The sequence below is a fragment of the Toxotes jaculatrix genome, chromosome 9 (assembly GCF_017976425.1).
Source record: "Toxotes jaculatrix isolate fToxJac2 chromosome 9, fToxJac2.pri, whole genome shotgun sequence".
Taxonomy (NCBI): Eukaryota; Metazoa; Chordata; class Actinopteri; family Toxotidae; genus Toxotes; species Toxotes jaculatrix.
In genome coordinates, this window is record NC_054402.1 from 22529433 (window position 1) to 22551474 (window position 22042).

General features: G+C 43.1%; 1 protein-coding gene across 2 annotated transcripts in view; it reads right to left on the minus strand.

The window, feature by feature from the left end:
- Nucleotides 1–4912: 4912 nt before the first annotated feature.
- The window catches only part of epha4l (eph receptor A4, like), a 53800-nt gene continuing 36670 nt past the window's right edge, over nt 4913–22042 (minus strand). The window contains exons 8-18 of one of the 2 annotated variants that reach the window (XM_041045813.1): nt 21382–21493; nt 19298–19353; nt 18697–18810; nt 17876–18061; nt 14184–14245; nt 13562–13771; nt 13295–13444; nt 12685–12881; nt 10481–10639; nt 8269–9495; nt 4913–6520 (exon numbers count right to left, since the gene is read on the minus strand). In XM_041045813.1, the coding sequence (XP_040901747.1) occupies nt 9381–9495; nt 10481–10639; nt 12685–12881; nt 13295–13444; nt 13562–13771; nt 14184–14245; nt 17876–18061; nt 18697–18810; nt 19298–19353; nt 21382–21493 (1361 nt within the window). In that variant the 3' untranslated portion in view covers nt 4913–6520; nt 8269–9380. Of the gene's footprint in view, nt 6521–8268; nt 9496–10480; nt 10640–12684; nt 12882–13294; nt 13445–13561; nt 13772–14183; nt 14246–17875; nt 18062–18696; nt 18811–19297; nt 19357–21381; nt 21494–22042 lie in introns of both variants that reach the window. The other variant, XM_041045812.1, reaches the window with a different exon arrangement.

Sequence of the window (22042 nt, forward strand, 5' to 3'; positions counted from 1 at the left end):
TGTGTCCCAACTTCTCCTTTCATCTACAGGTTCTCTTTTCTTTTTTCTTTTCCAATTTTCGTCCTTTGTCTTTCTATATATACATAGCTGTCTGTCCATCTCAGTCCATCAGGCAGTTATCAGGGGGATTTTGAACATTGCATTCACTGTGATAACCAGGTTTCTGCTTGAGCTGATAGCCTGCTGGACATTGAGGGGGAGGAGGAAGAGGAGGACGGAGGTTGACTTGATTAACCGTCATCTTGTCGGCGGAGGTGGAAGCCAAATCCACATCAGCCGCTTGCATGTGCACTTTCCCTCCTTAACATTCCAGCTTGTGGACAGAGGAGTCTAGGACAAGAGACCTGGTGGCCAGAGAAAGTGGTTTGCTTTAGAGATTAGCATTTTTGTATGTGTGTATTTTTATTTGCGCTCGGTGAAGTCAAAGGTCAGGCTATCAGGTGGGGCCAGCCGGTGGATCTAGATAAAGAGCAACTGAGTGGTCAAGTAAGTGACCTCCCTCCGCCTTCATTTGGGAACAGGCTACCCGCTGGCACCCTTTGGCCCAGAGGTGAGATTAGTCTAGTGGGGCTGATAAAGCTGCACGTTCTCCCAACAGACCAACAGTCTGATGAGGATTATGCTCCTGGAGAGAGAAATGGTTTCCCACACAAAGCAGGTGGGGCGAGATGCAGGGCCACTTACTTAAAGGCTCTTCTGCTGTTGGTTTGGTGTCTGTAGCCTTTAGCAAAAAAAAAAAAAAAAAAAAAACACCTACCAATTTAGGTTTGCTGCAGTCCTCACTGTCAAACAATGGATTTTATTTTAGCAGCTTAAGCAGCTGCAGCAGTCCCTGACTGGTTGTGTGTTCAACCAGTACATAGTTTGGCTTTGCCACAAATGTGTCTTTCAGTTTTGTCCTCCTAACCTTTAGACAGATGTTCAGAGACATGACATATTTGAAAACAGCCATGTTTTATGAGGTGCTGAGCAGTGAATTCATAAACAGAAGAAACCTCCCTGACCCTTCACCCAGATCTCCCCCGCAATGCCTTTATCATCCCTCCATGTTCTGCAGCACTAAACTCCCTGTTTGGACTCCCAGCCATTACAGAACAAGACAAATCCCGTGTCCACACAGACAGAATGGAGTGAGCAGCATGTTAGCAGAGCAACAGCAGCTCCAGTGCTGTGTGTGTGTCTGCATACAGGCGCAGTATTGAGTTGTAGTTGTTTTGGATGTGCAATCCATCCAATAGCTGTCAAGACACTTTTCTAATAGCTAAAATATCAACTTGGTTGTACTAGAGGTGAAGTCAGGGGGCAACAAAAGTCCATAGGTTTCATCCCCGAGGGACAATGAGCGTCTGTACAATATTCCCTGGTAATCCATCTAATAGTTGCTGAGAAATTTCAGTGTGGATCAATGCAGTGGCTTGACCGGCCAGCCATCAGACCTACTTTGCCATCTAAAGGGTCATGTATCATGACAAATATGTATAGAGAGAAAAGAAATTAAGAACATTCTGAATGTTGTTGCTGTCCTTATTTTCTCTTTGTTGTCCTTGCAAAACAAGGCAGACATCTCTGCTTTCTTAGCCTCAATAAAGATTCATATTTAGACATCTGCTAGGTGTGTATTTTTATCATTTTCAACTACTCTCCACAAAATGTTCTCAGATCTGCTGCCAATTACTTTTAAAATTCTCAAAAGAAAATTCTAGCTCTGTCTCTAAAGTTGTCACCCATCAATCTTCACTCACTTTCCTTTTTCCTTTATCTCCCTTTTGTCTCTTTGTTTGTCGCATTGACTCACAGCTCTGTTTCCTCTGTTTGTTTTGTTCACTGGTTCTCATTATTGCTGGCCCGTTCACTTCCATTACTCACAGGAGACTCTGTGAAAAGAAAAAGAAAAAGTTGGCTTAAGGCCGGGTTGCAACCAAGAGAGGGTGCTTCTCCCGTAAGTGCTTTTTCATGTTGTTGGGTGTTTGTCTGCGACAGAGGTTTCTGCCTCTGGTGTCTGCTGAACCAAAGCTGCGTTTGACGGTTACACACCCAGCGTTTGACTGCGAACTGAGAGATTTCAAACACGGCTAAATTAAGACACATTCTGTCATGCTGCCAGAATTTTCTCCTGTTTCGTTCTGACAGACATTTTTTTAGGGCCCTCCATGGCTATCGCTGCGTATGTGTTGTCCATCAAAAGTCCTCAGAAGTAATACCTTGCAGACCAGACACAAGGTCAGTTCTGTGCTGGAAGCCTCTCGATCAATATGCTCAGACGTTGAGAGGCTCTGTCCAACTATTTTTCCACTGAAGCTTTCAGCTCTTGTTGTTTTCTTCCCCAAGATTTTCTCTTCTTTTCCCCCCATCAGATATTTCCCTGTACGTCATAACAGCACTCAGTTTTCCACTTCAGTCGTCCTTCACCACAACAAAAATGCCAACCAATCACCTGCAGAGTTAAGAAAACTCTTGATTCAGAATTGGAGCAGCTGGAGATTAACATTGAAGCATTTGGATTATGGATTATATTATTGTGTGGACCTAAGGGCATACTTAAGAACAACAACACAAAGGACAGAGTAATCATGGTGTCAGTCTGAACGGCGGTGCCCTATTGTGATTGGCTTAGAGAACAAGGCATGAGGGGTTTTATCTTTCAAATCAGGAAATTGAATTATGAAACAGAGTGACCTGTTGAAGAGGGTTGCGTTGACAGTATGGAGCCAGGGGTTAAGCCAGTTTGAAGGGCTGGCACTTCACCTAAAGGTTTCTTAATTAGATTGGTTGACAAAAGCATTGAGACTTCTGGGGCTGTGTGTGTGTGTGTGTGTGTGTGTGTTTAAAAGAGGATCTGAAGTGTTGTGATTGTTATCTCTTGACTTGGTCCTCATTTTAGCCCCTTTGTTAGCTAAAGATTTTAATGTTTATTGTCTGTAACAAGATGCAAACTCTTGTCTCCTACATAGGAGTACACTACTTTCAGCACTGACCCTAATGTAAAAGTGGAAGTAAAATGTGAACTGCAGGATTGTGCAACCTGTATCTCCTTCCATCTTGGATGGAAGGGTAACATAAGTCACATCAAAATATTTCTTTGGAATTTATTGTAGATCTGAAGTTTCACGTCCATGGTCAACGCTTCAACAATTGTCCAAATACTATCACCATCTGTGTTATAGTTCTTCCCATGAAAGAGATCACAGGCTGAAATACCTGGAAGATCATTTCCTTGGGCAGTCTTCTTGAGAAACTGAGGTAAAGAGATAGGCTTCACTGACAGGTTTTCAGATTGAACTGATTTCATTCTAGCATTGAAGAGAGTGTCTACATTCCAGCTGAATCATGGCCACTACCTTTCATGATGAAGGTTCACTAACTTTCAACATGAAAGCCCAGTCTAGCAGACAGCCAGGTTTTCCTTTCCATGTGATTGAGCTAATGTGTGAATACAGCCAGTTATTGTCCAGAGAATCCACAACAAGTAAATGGATGTGTCGATGATTGTTGATGTGTTGATGTTTCTTTCTTGCCTCTCCTCACCTCAACAGAGTATTTCCAGTAAGTAACACGTCTCATACTGACAATCTCTCGGTCAAAGTCCAGACGTCATTCTCTGGACATTGCCCAGGGTTCATATGTGAAAATGGCTCTTCTCTCTCAAACTCTCTGAGTTTTTTCCTCTCACTTCTGCCTCCTTTTAGCTTGATTGCTGTTAAGTTGTGTACAGACATTCATGACATATCTTCACAAACATTGGATGGATTGCTATTACATTTATTTAATTAAATTTACTGAGGATAGATTATGACTTTGGTGGCCCTCAGACTTTTCCACTAGTGCCAACAGCAGATCAAAGTTCCTTACATATTCAGTGAGAAACCTTAACATCTTCGAGATGGAAGGTGTACATTAGTAGTTTGAACATTTGCGGTTCCCAGACAAGATTTATTTGTCAAACTACTGTTGCCAGTGTAAGAATGAACTTGCAGGGTCAAAGTAATCCTTCTATAAACATGCATGATTTATGCCTCTATTTTATTTTATTTTTGTTATAACAAAAATTCACGGACTATACCAAGTTCTCAAAAATCAAAAATGTCAGTTTGGAGTAAATCTATCAAACTCAGCCTCAGTAATCTTCTTCCATCCTCGCCCCTAAGCTCACCAACAATCTGTGAAGGAGGCACACTTTCCCTCTGAGGCTGATAAAAATCTGCCACTGCAAACTTCAGAGTTTTTAATGTATGCATGCCTTGTGCTGGTGATTTCTCAGGAAATGTGTAAAACGCCATTTGGCTCAACGTTCGCCTGAGCTCCGTTTCTAAAACTGTCCTTTCTTCCCTCGTCTCTCCCGGGCCCTTATCAAAGACTCAGGACAATCAGCGGTTTATCGCTGCTGGAAATGAGTGCAGGAAGCAGATGTTGTTCTGATTAAACACACACACGCATCCACACACACATACACTGCACCAAGCGAGTGGCGCTTGCTGCTGCCTCAAGGCCTGAGAGGAGCTGAGGGCCAAGTCCTGGACTCCAGAGTCATAATATCTGCTGAGCATGTGCTGCAGAGGGGACGAACAGCCAACACACTGCCCGTTTTTATTATGCATGTGTGTTTAAGTTTCAGAAAGCGACTGTAAAAAAATAGAAAGCAAAAACGAGGCCAAGAAGCTGCTTGATGTGCTACCTTGGCCTCTTCCTTCTGTTACGTAACCCCTCCATTATATGCAATCATATAATGCAGTAATCAATGCATAGTAGTTAGGTAATCAGCTCTCCTCTACAGGCATAATAACTGCAATAACCGATGAAACTGCTCACGGCCTTTTCGTCTAACGCTGCAGTGTATGTGTGTGCGTGAAAGAGAAGCAGGGAGATTGTCATATGGTTTCTACTTTAATAAGAATGCACTTTGGCACCCCTTTATTTTCTTCACTTTAGGCTATTATTTTACAAACTAGATATAAAAGGACATAAATAAATGACATAAGTTACATGTACCTAGAGCTCCTTGACAAAAACAAAATAAAACAAAAAACAAGACCAAAATAATAAAAAAAAATCACGATCATGTCAAAAAAAAAAAAAAGTACAAAAAAAGATTGAGAATGTTAGATCTACATGGCTAGATCATATGGCATCGGAAGGCATACAATGACAAACAATAACTCTGGCATTTTGTTAATTTTTTTTTTTTTTTTTCAAATCCTCCAACATTTAAGTAAAGTATTTTACAGTACATTCTGGTTTCCTTCTCCTTCCAAACATGTCTTGCATATTTCCAAACAGGTCCTTTTTCAATAGATAAACCCCCCTCCCAAAAAAACAAAAAACAAAAAAAACAAAACAAACCACACTGCCAAAACAGGAAAGAGCGGTAGAGCTGTATTAAGGGCGGAGGTGTTTGTTTGAGTTATATGAAGCGTCACTTACGAGTTCAAAAACATTCACATAAGTATACTTTAAAGAGATAAAGGAACAAAAGGAGTATAGTCCATTGGGTTAAACCTGTAGCTGTATGATGTGCTCTGGAAGAAAAAAGTTAAAAAAAAAAAAAAGAAAAAAAACTTTCCCTTCTTAAACACCTTTTCCCTCACTTCTCTGATCCTTTATTGTGTACAGGCGCGTCATTTTAAACTGCTCCCACTTCAACAGAGAGAGGGTTACATGTCCTCCTTGACTTGTCGTGAGCTCAGAAGACTCCAAACTGTAGTCTGCGTCTGACGTGTTCGTATGCACAGGAGGTTTTCAGTCACTCTTGCCTGTGCCTCTGTGTGTCCGTTTGCAAGCCGCAGTTACTGCCAAAGCAGAAATGGGTTGCATTCCAGAAAGCTGTTTAATAAATGCAGTTGCTGAGTAGAGTTTGCACAACGGGAGCAACACACCTTACATTATTTTATTTTGTTTTTTTTTTAGACAACACGAAAGCAAAAAAAAAAAAAAAAAAAGTCCAGGGTTTTTCTTTTTTTTTTTTTTAATATCAAAAACAATACAACTCTCTTATCGCTTCCTCCTCCATGGTGGCATGAAAACAGACACAATTACTGATAGTACTTCAAAGACATTTTCACTCATACAGCGAGACACACACACTCACACACGTGCACACGCCTTCGCATTCGCACGCTCAGATCAAACGCTTGTTACTTTACATGCAAACAGAACTAAGCAATAAAAAAAAAAATCACAAAATAAAATGGAACTTTCAAAATAAAAGTACATTATCCGCTGGAGCAGGGCTTCTCGATTATATTACATTCTTCTTATTGTCTCCTTTTATGCTGTTAAATCATTCATAGTAATTCCAGTACACTGCTGGATGGCCACAAGCAGACAGAGGCCAGTTTGTGAAGTTGAAGTGTTGCGACGGTGGATGTCCCAGACGCTTGGGGATAGATTTGTCGTCTCGGTGTCAGAGGAGACTCCAAGGAGAGGAGAAGGGGGAAGCAGGAGGAGGAAGACAAAGAGGAAGAGGAGGAAGAATTCTGGTCGTGGCGAGCAAGGCCGGGATCCTGTATATGATGGACGGCAGCAGCTGCGGAGAAAGAAAAGGGGGAGGAAAAGAGAGGCTGCATCAGTCATGGTGGTTTTGAATATAAACAATTTTAGCTTGGCATCCAGTCCCGACCAACAATACTGCTCCCCAGCTCCAGCTCGATGGAACATTTGACTCATCCGCTAAACAAAATCGAGTGCCAAAGCCAGGGCATCCAGGGAGTACGAGCGGCCGCCCTTACAGGGGGAAAAATATGGATTTCATGGCAACAGTGTATTAACTTGTGTGCACCACATGCTGTTGTGTGTACATAATATATGAAACGTGCCCTTGACTTACTTGAACATGTCGAAAGCATGACAATAGACATGTAACGAGCATGTGTATTAGATGATTGGCCTATGTATAGATTCAACAGCCATTGCAACCACACAGTGCTTTTTTCTAACGCCAGATGAAATAAATCCTTTGTAAAGACTTCAGTGTTGCTCAAGCGGGAGCAGTGGTAAATTATAGACCATAACTTTCCATATATTTATTACAGGTATACTTTCATGTTCAAAAAAAGCATTATTGAATTTTTTATACATGAAGTAAATTCTTTTAAAATTTCAAAATATAATGATTCATACTGCTTCACTGCTGTTTTTTAACACTCGGTCAACCCACATTGATTTGAATGTGGTAGACAAAATATTTGAAACATCTCAGGGTATAATGAAAAACAGTTAAACAGTAGTGCTATAACGATTAATCAGTTAATCATTTACTCATTAGATTTATTCAGCGTGTCAGATATTTTCCATCCAAATATGCATTTGCAGGTTCTAGCTTCTTGAATGTGAGGATTTTATGCATATCACTATTCACATTCACTGTCCTCTGACAGTTCATATACAAAACAATGACTTGAGAAAATAGTTAAGCCAAATGAATAAATTTGAATCTCTCTGATCAACAGAAACTGAACATTACAAACTTTAGTTAGTATTTATTACATTATTTTATATGTTGTATTAGACCGACTGTGTTTGAGCTAGAGGTGTACCTAATAAAATGACAACTGAATGTATGAAGAAAACCAAATAACTCATTATCGTTAGGTAAGTTAGACTGATTATGTCAGTGAGTGATTTGACTTGAACTTGATGAGGAACCTAAATCTATGCTTTATTAACCTGTGGGCCTGTGTTAATGTATGTGCATAAATTATCTTCTAATAAGAGAATCAAAAAAAAAAATCTGTTAAAGGGTTAACCCACAAGAGAGAACAATCTGTAGTGTCTCATATCCTAAAATTAATCAAGAACCTCCGTTAACACCCTCCTGGTACCATGGCAACATATTGCTGTGTTCCCTCAGGAGAAAGTTACACCCAAGAGCACCTTCTGTTCTTTCTGGGAAAGTGTATCTGAGCTCTGGTGGGCTCTGTTTAGCTGAGAGTCAGCGGCTGATTAATTCTTCTCATTAAGATGCCAATGGCATCAGGACTGTGGACTGATCACAGACCAGTGGCTATTGATCTGCTCTGGCTGCCTGCAGTGGCACGACCTGCTTGTTAATTAACACAGTTTCAGGAGCTGAGGGGCCAGTGATGGGGGTCGTCTAATGACTCTCATAGGCTCTTGATGGCCAGACACACTTGATAATAAAAGCATACAGCAGTATGGGTATGATCCAATAACTTTATTTGTTTTGTTTTATTAGGTTTTTTGTTTTTTTGTATTTTTTTGTATTTTTTTGTGCTGAGTCTAGGTAACGAAAAACACAATACTATTGATCCTCACCTTGATGACGGTTTGAGTGAAGGTGAGTGTATTTTCTTGGCGATGATAATGCTGATGATTCTGATTTTCTCTGCGTCCATATTGCCTCTATTACATCCTTTGTCCGAATAAATCCTGCCAATAAATTCCTTCGTTCACGCATCCAATTTATAAAGGTAACTGAACTGGTCCAAACAACTGTCCATCAAAAGTGGGGAGGAAGAGACGGTGAGTCCTGCAGTTGCGCGGAGGTGGGGGCTTTGACTCAGATGGGGAGTTGAATGGAAGAATCCAAATTGTATGTTTATCTGAGGTGTGGGAGAGCATTTTTGGGAAGACAGGGGAGTGGGAAGGCTCCTCTGGAAGATCAAAGACATTCTCAGCAACGTCCTGAGGGCAACAAAATTCAGCGTTCTGGGAGAAAAACAAGGCCAGAACAGAGCAAAAAACAACAAAAGCCCCTCAAAATAAGTCCTGCCTGCACCGCCATCTCCCCTCGGAATCCAACCCTCAACCTCTCAGAGATTCACTGTTTATATCTGATGGGTAGGATCCTCCTTTTTGTCCGTGAGATAGCAAACAGATCCCACTGAGAGAGAACAATGGTGGCTGGGGCAGCCTGCAAGTCCCACAGAAACAATTCATTTACAATAAACACAGTCACAGGAAATCAAAAAAATCTGCTCTGTGGATTATTCCAGAAAGAAAGTTCCAGAAACAACACTCTGCCCAAGAGGAGGAAGAAAGGTATGATTCCCCTCTTCCTCGCTTTTCCATCCAGACCATTAAAGGCACTCCAGATTGGCCTCTCGGAAGCACTTTTCCAGCCACCCCTTCATCTATCCATAAATGCTGCAGACAGAAGCACCCCACTCTCCAAAACAACAAAAAAGGGCAAGGTAAAGGTCTGATTTTTTTTTAAAAAGTGCCATTTTCACCACTTTTTTTTCTTCTTCATCAACGTCTTCTTTTCTTTTAGATCCAATTTAAAGTGCATGGATGAGGTAAACTATTTCTCCATAGTTTGTCTGTTTTTTTATATTTAATCTTTTTTTGTTATTTATTTTTTTCATAAGAAAGAAGTCGCTCTGCTTCCTTTTCCTTTTTTTTTTTTTTTTCTTTGTTTAAATCTCTCAGACGGGAACCATTCTGCCTTGCATCTGTTGCATTTGGGACAGCATTCCCTGGACGCTGGTCAGGATCTTGTTCTGGTGTGCTGCCGAGGAGATACCTATGCGAGCCATGTCCCTGAAAAAGACGAAGGAAAGAGGCCTTTTAGGCACAACAATAACAAACACATGAAGGCCTGATACACATAATGAATTTTACAGCCTTCCAGTGGAAACAGGCCTGACTGTTTAACTGCTGTAAAAGGAATTTCACTTGCCAACGCAACAATCCTAACCCTGTAATCTTAATAAGTAAAAAATGAAAAGTGACAAGTGACAGAGAGACTGAAACACATTTAACACATGTACACCATGCAAAAGATGTCAGGGACAGATTCTGGTATAATCATAAAGGAGTTTTAGGACATATGCTTATTAAATGTTTTCTTGCTGAGATTAGATGAGATCGATACCACTTTTAGGTGACTAGCTTAGTTTGGCATGAAGTTTTGAAGCAGAGGTAAACACGTATCTACATGCTGGAACAAATGAGATACAGCATGCTCACTAATAAAACTTAGAGGTGTTTTTTACCTTTGGACAAAGCCAAGCTAGCTATGTCCCCCACTGTAAATGTCAAACTATTACTTTAATAAGTTTCAAACAGGTTTGAGGAGTGAATTATATTTTTCAGTCTTTTCAAAATCAGAAAATCATCAGAATAATTATCGAAGTCTTCAAAAAAAGTCTCGTTTAAAGACTTGTTTTTGTCCTTTAAAATAGTGAAATTTATTGATAAATTAGTGTTTTTCAAGGGATAAACCAGAGCCTTTTTCCTGTAGTCTAACTCTTCTGCAAACATGAATAATTCAGGCCATACATCGCTGTCTCAAAACTTGTGCAGTGATCAGCTTCATGCTGCCTTGCACTGACAATTCTAATGTGTAAAGTGAGAATACAGTTAAAAAATGTTGTTATCCCACTCCCTTCACAGAATTCACTTGCTATAACAAAAAAGTTTTTTTTTGCAGTGTTGATTAGCTTGCACCTTCTTCTTTCCCCTTCTTTCTTTTTTTCTGTTTACTTTTTCACTTCCTCTCTCACAGTCTCTCCTTCCTACTCACTCTTGTGTCATGTGGACAACAGCCTCTGGAGTGGTATAGCCGGCGGCTGTGAAGTTGTCGCTGTATCTCTCCATGCCGATGGCCTGCAGCCAGTCCTCCACTGTGCCCACGGCCGAGGACGCCTCGGGGCTCCCTGGCTCCAGCAGGGTGGTGTTGGGCCTGTTGTGGGTGGAGGAGAGAAAAAGAATCGAAAGAGAATGGAGAATTAATTTCATAATCTTAGCTGCCATGGCCATCGTCTCAACTTTCAGTTTGATTCTGTGTTTACAGTCCATGTTTGAAGCTGCTGAACCCTTTAGCCCAAAACCACGTGTGCAACCGTCTGTGCAGATAGACAATAAAAGTTATATTCTGTTGAAGTGCTTTTGAGTTGGAAGGTAATGATCTGCTCTCTCACACAGTGTGAACACCACTGATTCATGACAACTACAACAACGGCATCATTATGGGAATTAGTTTCTTCATTCCTGACTGATGCTGTGCCGTAGTATCATTCACACCTTGTGCAATGACAGAGAGATACCCACAAGCTGAAAGATGCACCATGCTACATTTCTTTTTACCTTCACCCCCTTGATGGGACCAGCAGGTCTGTCAGACTCAGCACTGCACTGTGTCACTGTTTTGCGAGTCCTATCAGAAAGCGAGCCAAGTCAAACACAGTTCCTCCTGGGTGTGACCGACACAGTTAGTTAAACCTTATTTTACAGAAAACACATAACCCAGTCACACTTTGGTGAGTTTTACCACTCGGTGGAGTTCCTCCTCACATTCAGATATTCATCAGCAGAGTTACTTCTCTCCTTTTTTTCACATCCTTCTTTTCCGTTGAGCGTTGCAGCAGCACCGTTGGCCATTAAACATTTACATGGGGAGTGAGTACGACTCGGTGGCGGGCTCGTCCTGCTCTGGTGACTCTCTCACTCTCACACACTCACTCTCTCTTTAGCGTCCTCTCTTTTTTCAAATGGATGTTGATTCGAACTGTGAGAACAGGATGTCAGAGTCTTTAAGAAGTCATCTCTACTCAGCAGGTTGGAAAGGCTTACGCACAGCAATCCCTTTTCACACGCACACACATTCTACTTTCCCGTTCCCTCTTGTAACTGTAAAAGCTGCATTTACTGGATTCAGTTCTGCTAATTACTCCACAAGGGCTACCCTCTTGCTCTCACTGTGTCCCATTAGGTGGGCGTGTGCGTGCGTGCACATTTGCGTACACTCACACACTCATAAAACTCAAACAGACTCCCACTGGCCTGCGTCGAGTCTGTAAACACACGTAGGTCATTCTTAACATGTTTAGCTACTCCAGAGTAATGGTGTTGGAGCTGTAGGGTCATGTTTGTTTTTTACTCTGCGTTACATCGTAATTCTCCCCCCCGGTGTTAGAGCAGCTACATTCCTGTGTGTATAGCACCATTAAAGCTAGTTTGCAGAGAAATCCATTATGGAAGCTGTTTGTGCTTAAGAGAACCACACGCTGCTGGTAGATAATGTTCAATGGTGAATGTAAATACTGGCAAGAGACTAGGAGTGTGTGTGTGTGTGTGTGTGTGTTTGTGTTGGTATGAGAGGATATTGTGTCGGTAATACATTTTTACCGTTTTTAGGAAATGGAAATAATAAGTGAAATAAAGTTGTATAATAGTCATTTTTTTGTATAATGTAACCCATCTCTAAAGTGATATTAAATTACCAAATGAAAATAGGGAAATTTGATGAATTCTTTGAAAAATGGATCAAATTTCCAAACTATCTCCAGCACAGAACAGAACAGTGGTTCAAACCCTTTTTTGCTTGTGACTAAAGAAATAACTCATGAAGCGATCTTTGTGTTTACTATCTTATCTCTATCTAACAAAGATTGGGGTCTTAGAAGTTTGAAAAAAAAGCATTATTTGTGTAGCAGAAAATTTTTCTGGTTACTGTCCTGTAAATAATCTTGAGTTCCCTTGTATTTATCATTCCTTGTGGGTGGTTCAACCCCCAAGGCTGGGAACCACTGACTTAGAATGTGCTTCCCAAAATCTATGATTGTCTAACCAGCCTAACCCCTTTTGTATGTCTGTTTGTGTTTTGAGATGCACATTCATACTCATATGTGCATAGCTGGATAAGCATGTACAAATACAAATCATTTGAAGTACAAACCACCTTGAAAGCCTATCTATTTTGCCTGTGTCTCTGTTCTGGCCTCTCACCTGACAGTGGTCTCTCCCCCGGTCCTCTTCAGGGTGTTGGGGTTGCGGATCAGTTTGTCCAGCATGTTGACGATCTGTCCAAACTTTGGCCGGTCAGCCCTCTCTCTCTGCCAGCAGTCCAGCATGAGCTGGTGGAGCGCCACGGGGCAGTCCATGGGCGGAGGCAGCCGATAGCCCTCATCAATAGCCTTGATTACCTGAACAGTAGATTAGTGCTGCTGTAAGTCACTTTGTTTCTGAGTTCATCTGGTGAGTAATAAAAACTGTGGGCAGTTTGTATGCTATGTTGCTTTTATCCCCTCTAATTTTATACTTTTCACTTAATTTTTAACTACCTTACTTTAGCCACCCACACAAGGTTATGCATATATTAAATTCTTTATCATCATTAGTGGCACTTGAAATGTGCATTCAGTGTGTAATGAGAGATGGGAATATTCTGCTGGTGATTTAATTATATAACCAAGTTGAATTGATGAGGTATCTTTGAAAGATGTTTGACAGTAAACATGAGACTGGGAATTAATGTTTGAGCTCTAATATCACACATTAATTCAAACTGTATATCATTTATTATTGACTGCATACAATTGCATTTCTCCAGACTTACGTCTTGGTTGCTCATGTCCCAGTATGGTCGCTCGCCGTATGACATCACCTCCCACATGACGATGCCGTAGCTCCACACGTCGCTGGCCGAGGTGAACTTCCTGTAAGCGATGGCCTCTGGGGCCGTCCAGCGGATGGGGATCTTCCCTCCCTGTAATTGAAAGATGGGCCGATTAATGAAATCTGACAAAGCAGACAAGCAAGGTGACACACACACACACACACACACACAGACCAGTGACACACGCTCGCCTACACACACACTCACCCTCGTGGTGTATGCAGCCTCGGGGTCGTCCTCCAGCACTCGGGACATACCAAAGTCGGACACCTTGCACACCAGGTTGCTGTTGACCAGGATGTTGCGAGCGGCGAGGTCGCGGTGAACGTAGCTCATGTCTGACAGGTACTTCATGCCCGACGCGATGCCACGTAAAATGCCGACCAGCTGGATGACTGTGAAGCGGCCATCGTTCTTCTGCAGAAAAAAAGACAACATTTTATCATATAATCTTATTTGCATGTTAAATGTTTTGGATTGCTGGTTTTACTGTTGCCCATTACTGCTCAGTCTTAAATGAGTAAATACTGTTTTTTAGTAAGTTTACTAAGGCCAAGACAACACAGCTTTTCCAGGTCTCCGTCTCTCTCTTCTTATTCACTGTCATATGTTTATTATGTGTGTGTATTTACTGTATAAAGTAGCTAAGCCAACCTGCTCATCGGAAAAAACAGTTAAGTCGATCAAGATTAGGGCGAATGTTTGTGAACAAACGCTTGTAATTTTGGGTGGATGACATTACAGAGATAAGCAGGGATCAGCTGGCTACAGTCGTATCATACACTCACACACATGCACACATGTGCGCAGACAGAAACGCATGACTGACCCTCAGGAATGCATCCAGCGATCCGTTTTCCATGTACTCCGTGATAATCATCACTGGCTTACCTAGAGAGAGAGAGAGAGAGAGAGAGAGAGAGAGAGAGAGAGAGAGAGAGAGAGAGAGAGAGAGAGAGAGAGAGGAAGCGTGAGAGAATAAAAGGCAGATGATTAGGGAGGTAAACGATGCACATCACAGCCCGACACAGCAGGGGGTTCTCGAGGGAATGTGTGTATGTGTGTGTGTGAGTGTGTGTTAGGCCATCCATCTCTGTCCCGTAGTGATTTAATTAGCTCAGAGTTACGGTTGCCCTGACGTCCCTCTTCTTTCCCTGCATGTGCAAAGGCATCTCCACCGAAACAAATTACCAGCAAACACACACACACACACACACACACACACACACCATCTTGTGTTTATGCAAATACGAAGTGATGTTGGACGCATTATCCAAAGTCTCATCACAGTCGCCGACCCAGAATCCCTCTGACTCACTGTTTATGTCAGTCACTGCCCCTTTGCCCTCTTTCTCCTCTGCCAACTTTGGACGCATCTGTCACTCTCCTGCTAGCTCCTCTTCATTTATTTCTTTTTTCCTTCCTCGCTCCTCACTCTCTTTTCTCCCTGATCGCCGCCCCTTCTCTCTGGCCTTTTTCACCCCATCCCTCTGTCTTCCCCTCTCCGTCTCTCTTGGGGGAGCGTCTGTGTCTTTATCTGAGTCGGGGCAGGCGGCGGGGAGGGTGGACATTCCCTGGTGGGTCTCTGTCTGTCTTTGTCTCTCAGGATGAGGGGGGATAGTGGGCATGAAGAGAGGAGGAGAGAGAAAGAGGGAAAGGAAAAAAGGAAAGGGAAAGCACGGGAGGGTGACTTGTTTTTGTCCCAAAACGGCAGCAAGCTGGTGCCTAACCAGCCATGGCAACAACACATGCCGAAAAGTGCTGCCACAAATTCCTCCTAGGACTGTTCTTTGCGTTCCATTTCAAGTGGCACAGTTAAGGTGGACTTAAAAGCTTGTTGTGCTAAGAAGAACTGCTGACTTAAACCTAATGCCTTTAGGGGAAGTTGTGTAAAATCTCTCCTGTGCTGCAGCAGAATGCCTAAAGCAGCAGAGAGCCAGCCGAGCGGTTGGCAGCTGAGGTCTTGAAGGTGATGTTCCTCCACTCCACAGCAGGCCTCTCGCCATGCCAAGAGGCCGTCAGTCACCACCTTGCCCGCTGCGTGATTGGCACTCCATTAATTATGGGGCGCTCCAGCGATGCCCCAAAAAGAGGAAGTGAAGTTAAAGTTGGGGGAGAGCGGGGGCCCTCTTTGTCAGCCATCTTTGTTCCCTTTGTTGTGCGTCTCTGCCCTGGGGCTGCCAGTGATTGACAGGTCCCCAATCAAGTCTGAGGAGCGTCTGACCTGCGACCTTAAACTCTCGCCTTCCCAGCCCCGCCCTCTTCCTCCCATACCATTTGCATGCTAATTTCTTGTTTACCGAATACGCCCTGCCGCCTTTGGCAATGAACTCTGGGCAAGGGCCCCGCCAGTGGGACGATTATCACCTGCCAACCAAACAGGGGAAGGGGAGAAAAAGCAACAGGGGAACAATATTGGGGGAACACTGGGCAAACGCTCTCTGGAGTCCTTGACGTTTGCAGCGAACAAAGATCTGGCTTTTAAAAGCAGATCTTTTTGAAATTAGCACGCTCTTACTTTATGCAAATCAGCCGTTAAACATATTACGTCTGATTCTGAGCTCTAATGGAGGCTAGATTTTAATTACACACTAGCATGATAGAAACATTAAGTATGTACAGGCTTCAAGATGGTGGACTATAGCCAGCAGTCTTCAGTGAGAGATTTTTGCACATTTATGTATTTTAGTGCCTATTTGGAGTTCCTCCATAATTAATAAGGCTTAATTGGCTCTGTTGGACATGCCAGCAAACTGAGGCCAGATTGAGAATTCCTTTTAACTTGATTGTAATGGAGAGGGGAGTGCAATTCAAATAATGGATTTTTAATAGATTCCACTGACACACTCAAGTGTGAAGGACTAATTTGCCCAAACCTTGTGTCAAGCTCTCAAAAGTGAGAGTGGAAGGAGGTGGAGTGAGAGTTATCAGATGCCCTTCTTGCTTTGGCTCACCATCCTTTCATGTCGGCTCCTGTCACTGCTTCGTAGCTCATCTGCTCCTCCTTCATCTCTCTCTCTCCCTCCCTCCCTCTGTCTCGTTCTTTTCCAGCCTCCGGTTCAGTAGTTTTACCACCCTCCGCTTTCTCTCTCTCTCTGTCATTCCCGCTGTTGTTTTCTGTCTTTCTTCGCATCCATCAGGTCCTAACCGCATCCCTGTCTCTTTCTCTCTGCGTCTCTATTTGCACCTTCCCTGGCTGCCGCTTGTTTTCTGATTTCTTTTCCTTCCTCCTGCCCATCTGTCGGCCTTTTCTCTGTCTTTCTCACTCCGTCTCTGCGAGGTCTGAGAGGTCATTCCCCACAGTGAGGGGTGTGATAGGTGATAAGCAATTCTGCCTGTGCTGCTGTTCACTTTCAGCTCCAGCTGGGCTAAGTGTTTATGTGTGCATCTTTCTGTATGTGTGTGTGTGTGTGTGCACGCAGTGTTTAAAAGAGCGAGAGAGACAGTGTTATCTAGCACAGATAGGACCAGGCTGTTGTGTCACGACACATTTAGGCACTTCATCCATCTAACCCGAGCCGAGGCTGGCCATCAGCTATGGTGACACTCATGCACATATGCATGCAATCAAAGACACGCAGACGCCAACATGTGCTGACAAGACATTCGCACATACGCAGACACACACACACACACACACACATCTCTAGCTTAACAAATAGCATCAGGGGAAGGTGTAAAAGGTAGAGAGAGACAGAGAGGAGAGAATGCCAAGGGCAGAGGGAGGGAGATTTGGCCGGTGTTTTGTGGCCATGCAGCAGCAGATAGAGGAGGGATAGGGTATCACTCCCTAACCCCAAACACATTTATGGCTGACACCATGATTAATGAGCCTGGTGCTGTGCTACAGGGCCTGTTTCTGGACCCATTAGACCCCCTCCCCACTGCCCGGCTTCCTCTAACTCCACCTCCCGCTCCCACTCCCCACTAATGCTGCTGGACCCCTTCCATCTGGACAAAGCCCACCTGGGGATACCCAGGATGGGAGCTACAGACATGTGTACATGTGCCCAAAAGCAAGCACTTAGAAGTGTCAATACAGGTATCCTACAACGTATGCAACACAAATGGACGCCAGAATTAAAACACACAACCGCACACAAACACACACCTCTGGCTAGTAATGATTTGGTTTGTCCCTACGCTCACCCTTCTCCAAAGTCACCAAAAACCGCAGACGTAGTTTGTAATGATTTATTGTTACATTTTTGTTTTGTTTTTTTGTTAAGGGAGAAAGGGGACAGCTGAAATGAATGTCCTCCCTGTGTTATTATAATATAATAGTCACTGCGTGTGTGTGTGTGTGTGTGTGTGTGTGTGTGTGTGTGTGTGTGTGAGTGTGTGAGTGTGTGTGTGTGTGAGGTAAGCATTATTGCAATTTCCTGTAGCAAATTCAAGTCCCCATTAATAGCTTCTCAGGTAGAGAATTATGCACTAAATCATGTTCTGTCCCTCATTTGGAATTCAACAAAATTCTCACCCTGCACCTTTTCTCTACCAAAAAACACATGGTTTACATACATTTAGTGACCACGCCCTCTAGGTGGATGATGTTCGGGTGATCGAACTGGCCCATGATGCTGGCCTCGGACAGAAAGTCCCTCCTCTGCTTGTCGGTGTAGCCGGCCTTCAGAGTCTTGATGGCCACACAGATCTCTCTCTTGCCCGGCATCTTCAGGCGGCCACTGCAGACCTCGCCGAACTCCCCTGAAAACACAGTCCATAAGCATCCTGATACTACAATGCGGGGACTATAAATCACATCAGGGAGGGAGCAGGTGAGGGTTTGTGGCTGTGTGTGCAGGTTAGAAGGGGTCCACTTTAAACATTGATCAGGGTCTCTAATCCCTCTCTTCCCCTCATCCCCTCACCCACTGGTGCAGAGAGAGAGGGGAAATGGATATTGATTCTTTCTCTTTATTATTTTGTCATTGGATGACTTTTCTCTGGCTGCAGGAATAGCACAGACAACATACTTAGCCTCCCCTGTTTTTTTTTGTTTTTTTTAACTTGTTGACCTGTCTAGAGGCACACCAAATGTTATTGTCTGGGAAAATGCAGGGTTTTATTCTCAGGCAGTGCACATTAGAGTACACACAACCACACACACACACCAATCACTGACACAGGTATGCTGGCAGCAGAATATTTGCATGAAACGAATACCAAATATGCTATTATCTCATTAGGTGGAAGCTTTTATCCAAAGTATGTTTGACTACTCAGACTACGGTTTTCTACAAAAGCTCCCAAAAACACTACTTTCATAACAATTAATGATAAAATGGCTGAATGAAAAGTTTCTGGGTTAAAAAAAACAAAAACAAAATGGAGCTCCTCACCAATGCCAATGACTTTCTCAATCTTGATACAGGAGGCGTCAATCTCTTTGGCGAACTCACGGACAGCTTGGTTTGGGTCCTCGTAGGTAAAGGGGTCAACGTATATCCTCACCCCTGAGGAAAGACGTTTGCAAGAAAGAAAGGAAGGAAGTAGAAAAAAAAAGAAAAGAAAGAGTGAAAAATGAAGGTTAATTCATTCCGGCAACTAAACTCCATCTGTTCTTTATTTCCATCATGCTGCAGGCTACAGTGCCTTCCTCTGTGGAGCCTCTCCTCCTCCTTCTCCTCATCCTTTCTTCTCTCCATACCTTGCTTCACACACTGACTCCATTGCTTTTCATGTCAATGTGTCTGACTTCACTGAAGATGGAGCTCATTAAGTTGAAATTTTTGTGGGATGCAAATAACAATGCTGATGACTTGATAATGAGGTGTTTGGAACATGTTAGGCTGCAAGTACATTAACTTTAAAATAGTTTGTTTTTCCCCCCCGTTTTATGGGCTTCATTTGCGGTTTAAAGTGCATGCACATGAAAACACCTGTCAGCTCTAATGTTTTTCGATTACAGAGTGTGTAGGTGGAGTGTTAACTATGATTTACCTTGATGTAAGTGCTTTTCTTCATCAGAGTCCTGCTTGGCCTTGCTGTACTTACTCCTTCTGGGGGCAAAAACAACAGAACAGTCAGGGAGTGTGTGTCAGAACAAAATGCAAGGCATCTGCATCTCAACAAAAAAAATAAAATAAAATAAAATAAAATAAAATAAAATAATAATGGAACGCAAGTGTCATTTCAGTAATCTCTAATTGAAACTTAAACCAAGACTTCTAAACCCTCTTATACATCAATTAAATTATGTGAAGGGCCAACATAATCACTGATTACTGATGAAGCATTGATATTCTTGTTTGATATAATTATGTATTAAAGAGAACGCATTACAAAGACAGAAACTGGTTTTGAATGCTAACTGTAATCAGATTTATGATTGTTTTTATGGCACTTTTTTCCTTGATATTTGAAGTTTTACATGAAAAGAAAAGATGCCACTCTCATGTCTGTCCACAGTTAGCTTAGTTTAGCTTGTCTGGATTGTTCAATCCATCTGTATATGAATAAAGTAGCTTCACCTTGACCAGCTTCAACATTAAAATGCTGCTTACATGTTAAAGTCTCAGTTGTAATAAGTAAAGGATATAATGTATTGTAATATGGCAGTATGGAAAGGGTAATTCTGATTAATAATAAGTTATTATTGTGGATTTATTTTGCTGCTAATAATTGCAAGTGCATTTTCAATGGATTATTTTTATTTAATGTATTTGTAGTAAGATTGCCTTTACATTGTGGTCTTTCTACTTTAAATCACATAAAATATCTTTCAGCACTGATGGTTTCTGAAGGGCACTGAGCACTCAACAACATGGAGTAGAGAAGCCGGTGGGTATAAAAGCTGTAAATCAATCCTAGACAAGATGCACTTAAATCCCTCTGAATCCCTCAGGCAGCCTGACACCTGTGCTTATATTGATGTGTTGTGGGTCAGTGGTGGAAATGACCAGATGTGTGAGACATTGTCCTCCTCTATGGTTGTGTAATGATGGTAAACGGCTACGTGATTACAGTCCCTCCCCACAATCACAGGATGGCTGCAGAAGCACAATGACAGTGGCCGTCACATGCATATAAAAAAGGCAGAGACAACCACCTGCTTGGCTGGGGAGAGAGGCAATCACATGGAAAAGAGAGGGGACACACACACACACACACAGAGGCAACAGCCCCCCTTCACTCCCCAATACACACATGCAAACAATGATTTGGTTTCCATACAAAGAGGCAGACTCACACACATAAGGGGATCAACGGATGGTCATAAAGGGCACATACGCCAATCGGCCACAATATTAACAGCACTAACTGGTTTTAATGTCGGTGTAATGCACAAGTCATTAACACTCCCCTTCCCCCGGTGCCACCACACACATGAGAACAGTACTTTTATTTTTACATGAGGATGCACACACACATAAACCCCCCCAACGCATACGCACGCACACACAGGGGGAGTGTGGTTAACACCCAGAGGTGAGGCAGCCCCATCTGCATGTAATCCCATCTCTGTGACGGTGCTTTGTCCTGCTCGCTGGTTAACACCCTGAGATTGGGTCACTGCAAATCCACCTGATGCCTCTCCGTCTCACTCCCTGTATTCTATCTCCTACTTTTCATTGCCCGCTTATCTCATTGTCCACCCCCCTATCCCTCTCCCTCTTTCTATTTTTTTTTCTCTCATTCTCTTCATGGCACTCAGCAAGGCACAGCAGGAGAAAATAACCAGCGGCCAGGATTACAGCCACTAGCTGAGTGATGGAGGGAGAACGATGGAGGGATGTGAGGAGAGGGAATGGATGTAGAGGACAGGGAGCGAGGGGTCACTGATTGCATCTCTTCAGCTGTCGGAGCTGTCAATCACGTCTCCGGTGTGGCGAGTCATCACTCATCCGACGTGAGCGAGTTGCATTAGCTGTCTGGCTGAGTGTGTGTTGGTGTGTGTGTTTCTGAGTGACGTCCATCTCCTGACAGCTACTTTTCCCGTGGCTAAGCAAGACATCCCTCACCTGGGAGGAGAGAGGGAAAGACAGAAAGCAGAAGGGACAGAGGGAGAGAGGGATAAAGCTAACCTTCGGCTGATGACGAAAGCGCTGATCAGGATGATGAGGAGGACCACGCTGCCCACCACTGACACCAGTAACACTGTGGAGTTGGCCCCATCGCCGATAATGGGAGCCGGGACTGTGGAAGAAGGAAGGAAATGCGGTGGGGAAAAAAAGGAGAGGAGGACAGTGAGGGAAAGAAAGAGAAGAGGAAGGTTGGACAGAGACAAAGAGCAAAGTCAATATCAATATGCTCAATCGAGTCGCCGCACATGAAAGAGCCAGTATACATTCTGTGTTTGTCAAAGTCATCGACCCCCCTCCCACTTCCTCCACCTCTCTCTCTCTCTCCCCCACACACACAAACACACACCGTGTTTGTCCTTGTTTCCTATTCTCCCATTTTACAATTCCCCCCGTAAATTCTGCTGTTTTGCATGCTTCATTGAGAGACAATGACGGCCCATTAGGATGTGAGCTTGGCCGTGTCATTATCATGCGCCGCTGTCTCCATCTACATTACAAAGGCGACACCTGGGCTTACAGTGCATCTCTGTAACCCTCTCCATCATAATCTGTCAGTAACAGTCAACACTATATGGTATAACATTGAGGTAAATCAGAGATGTTAGTAAAAAGTAAGCAGTTAAGCTTACTAAGCTTTTCTTAACAACATACACTGATCTGC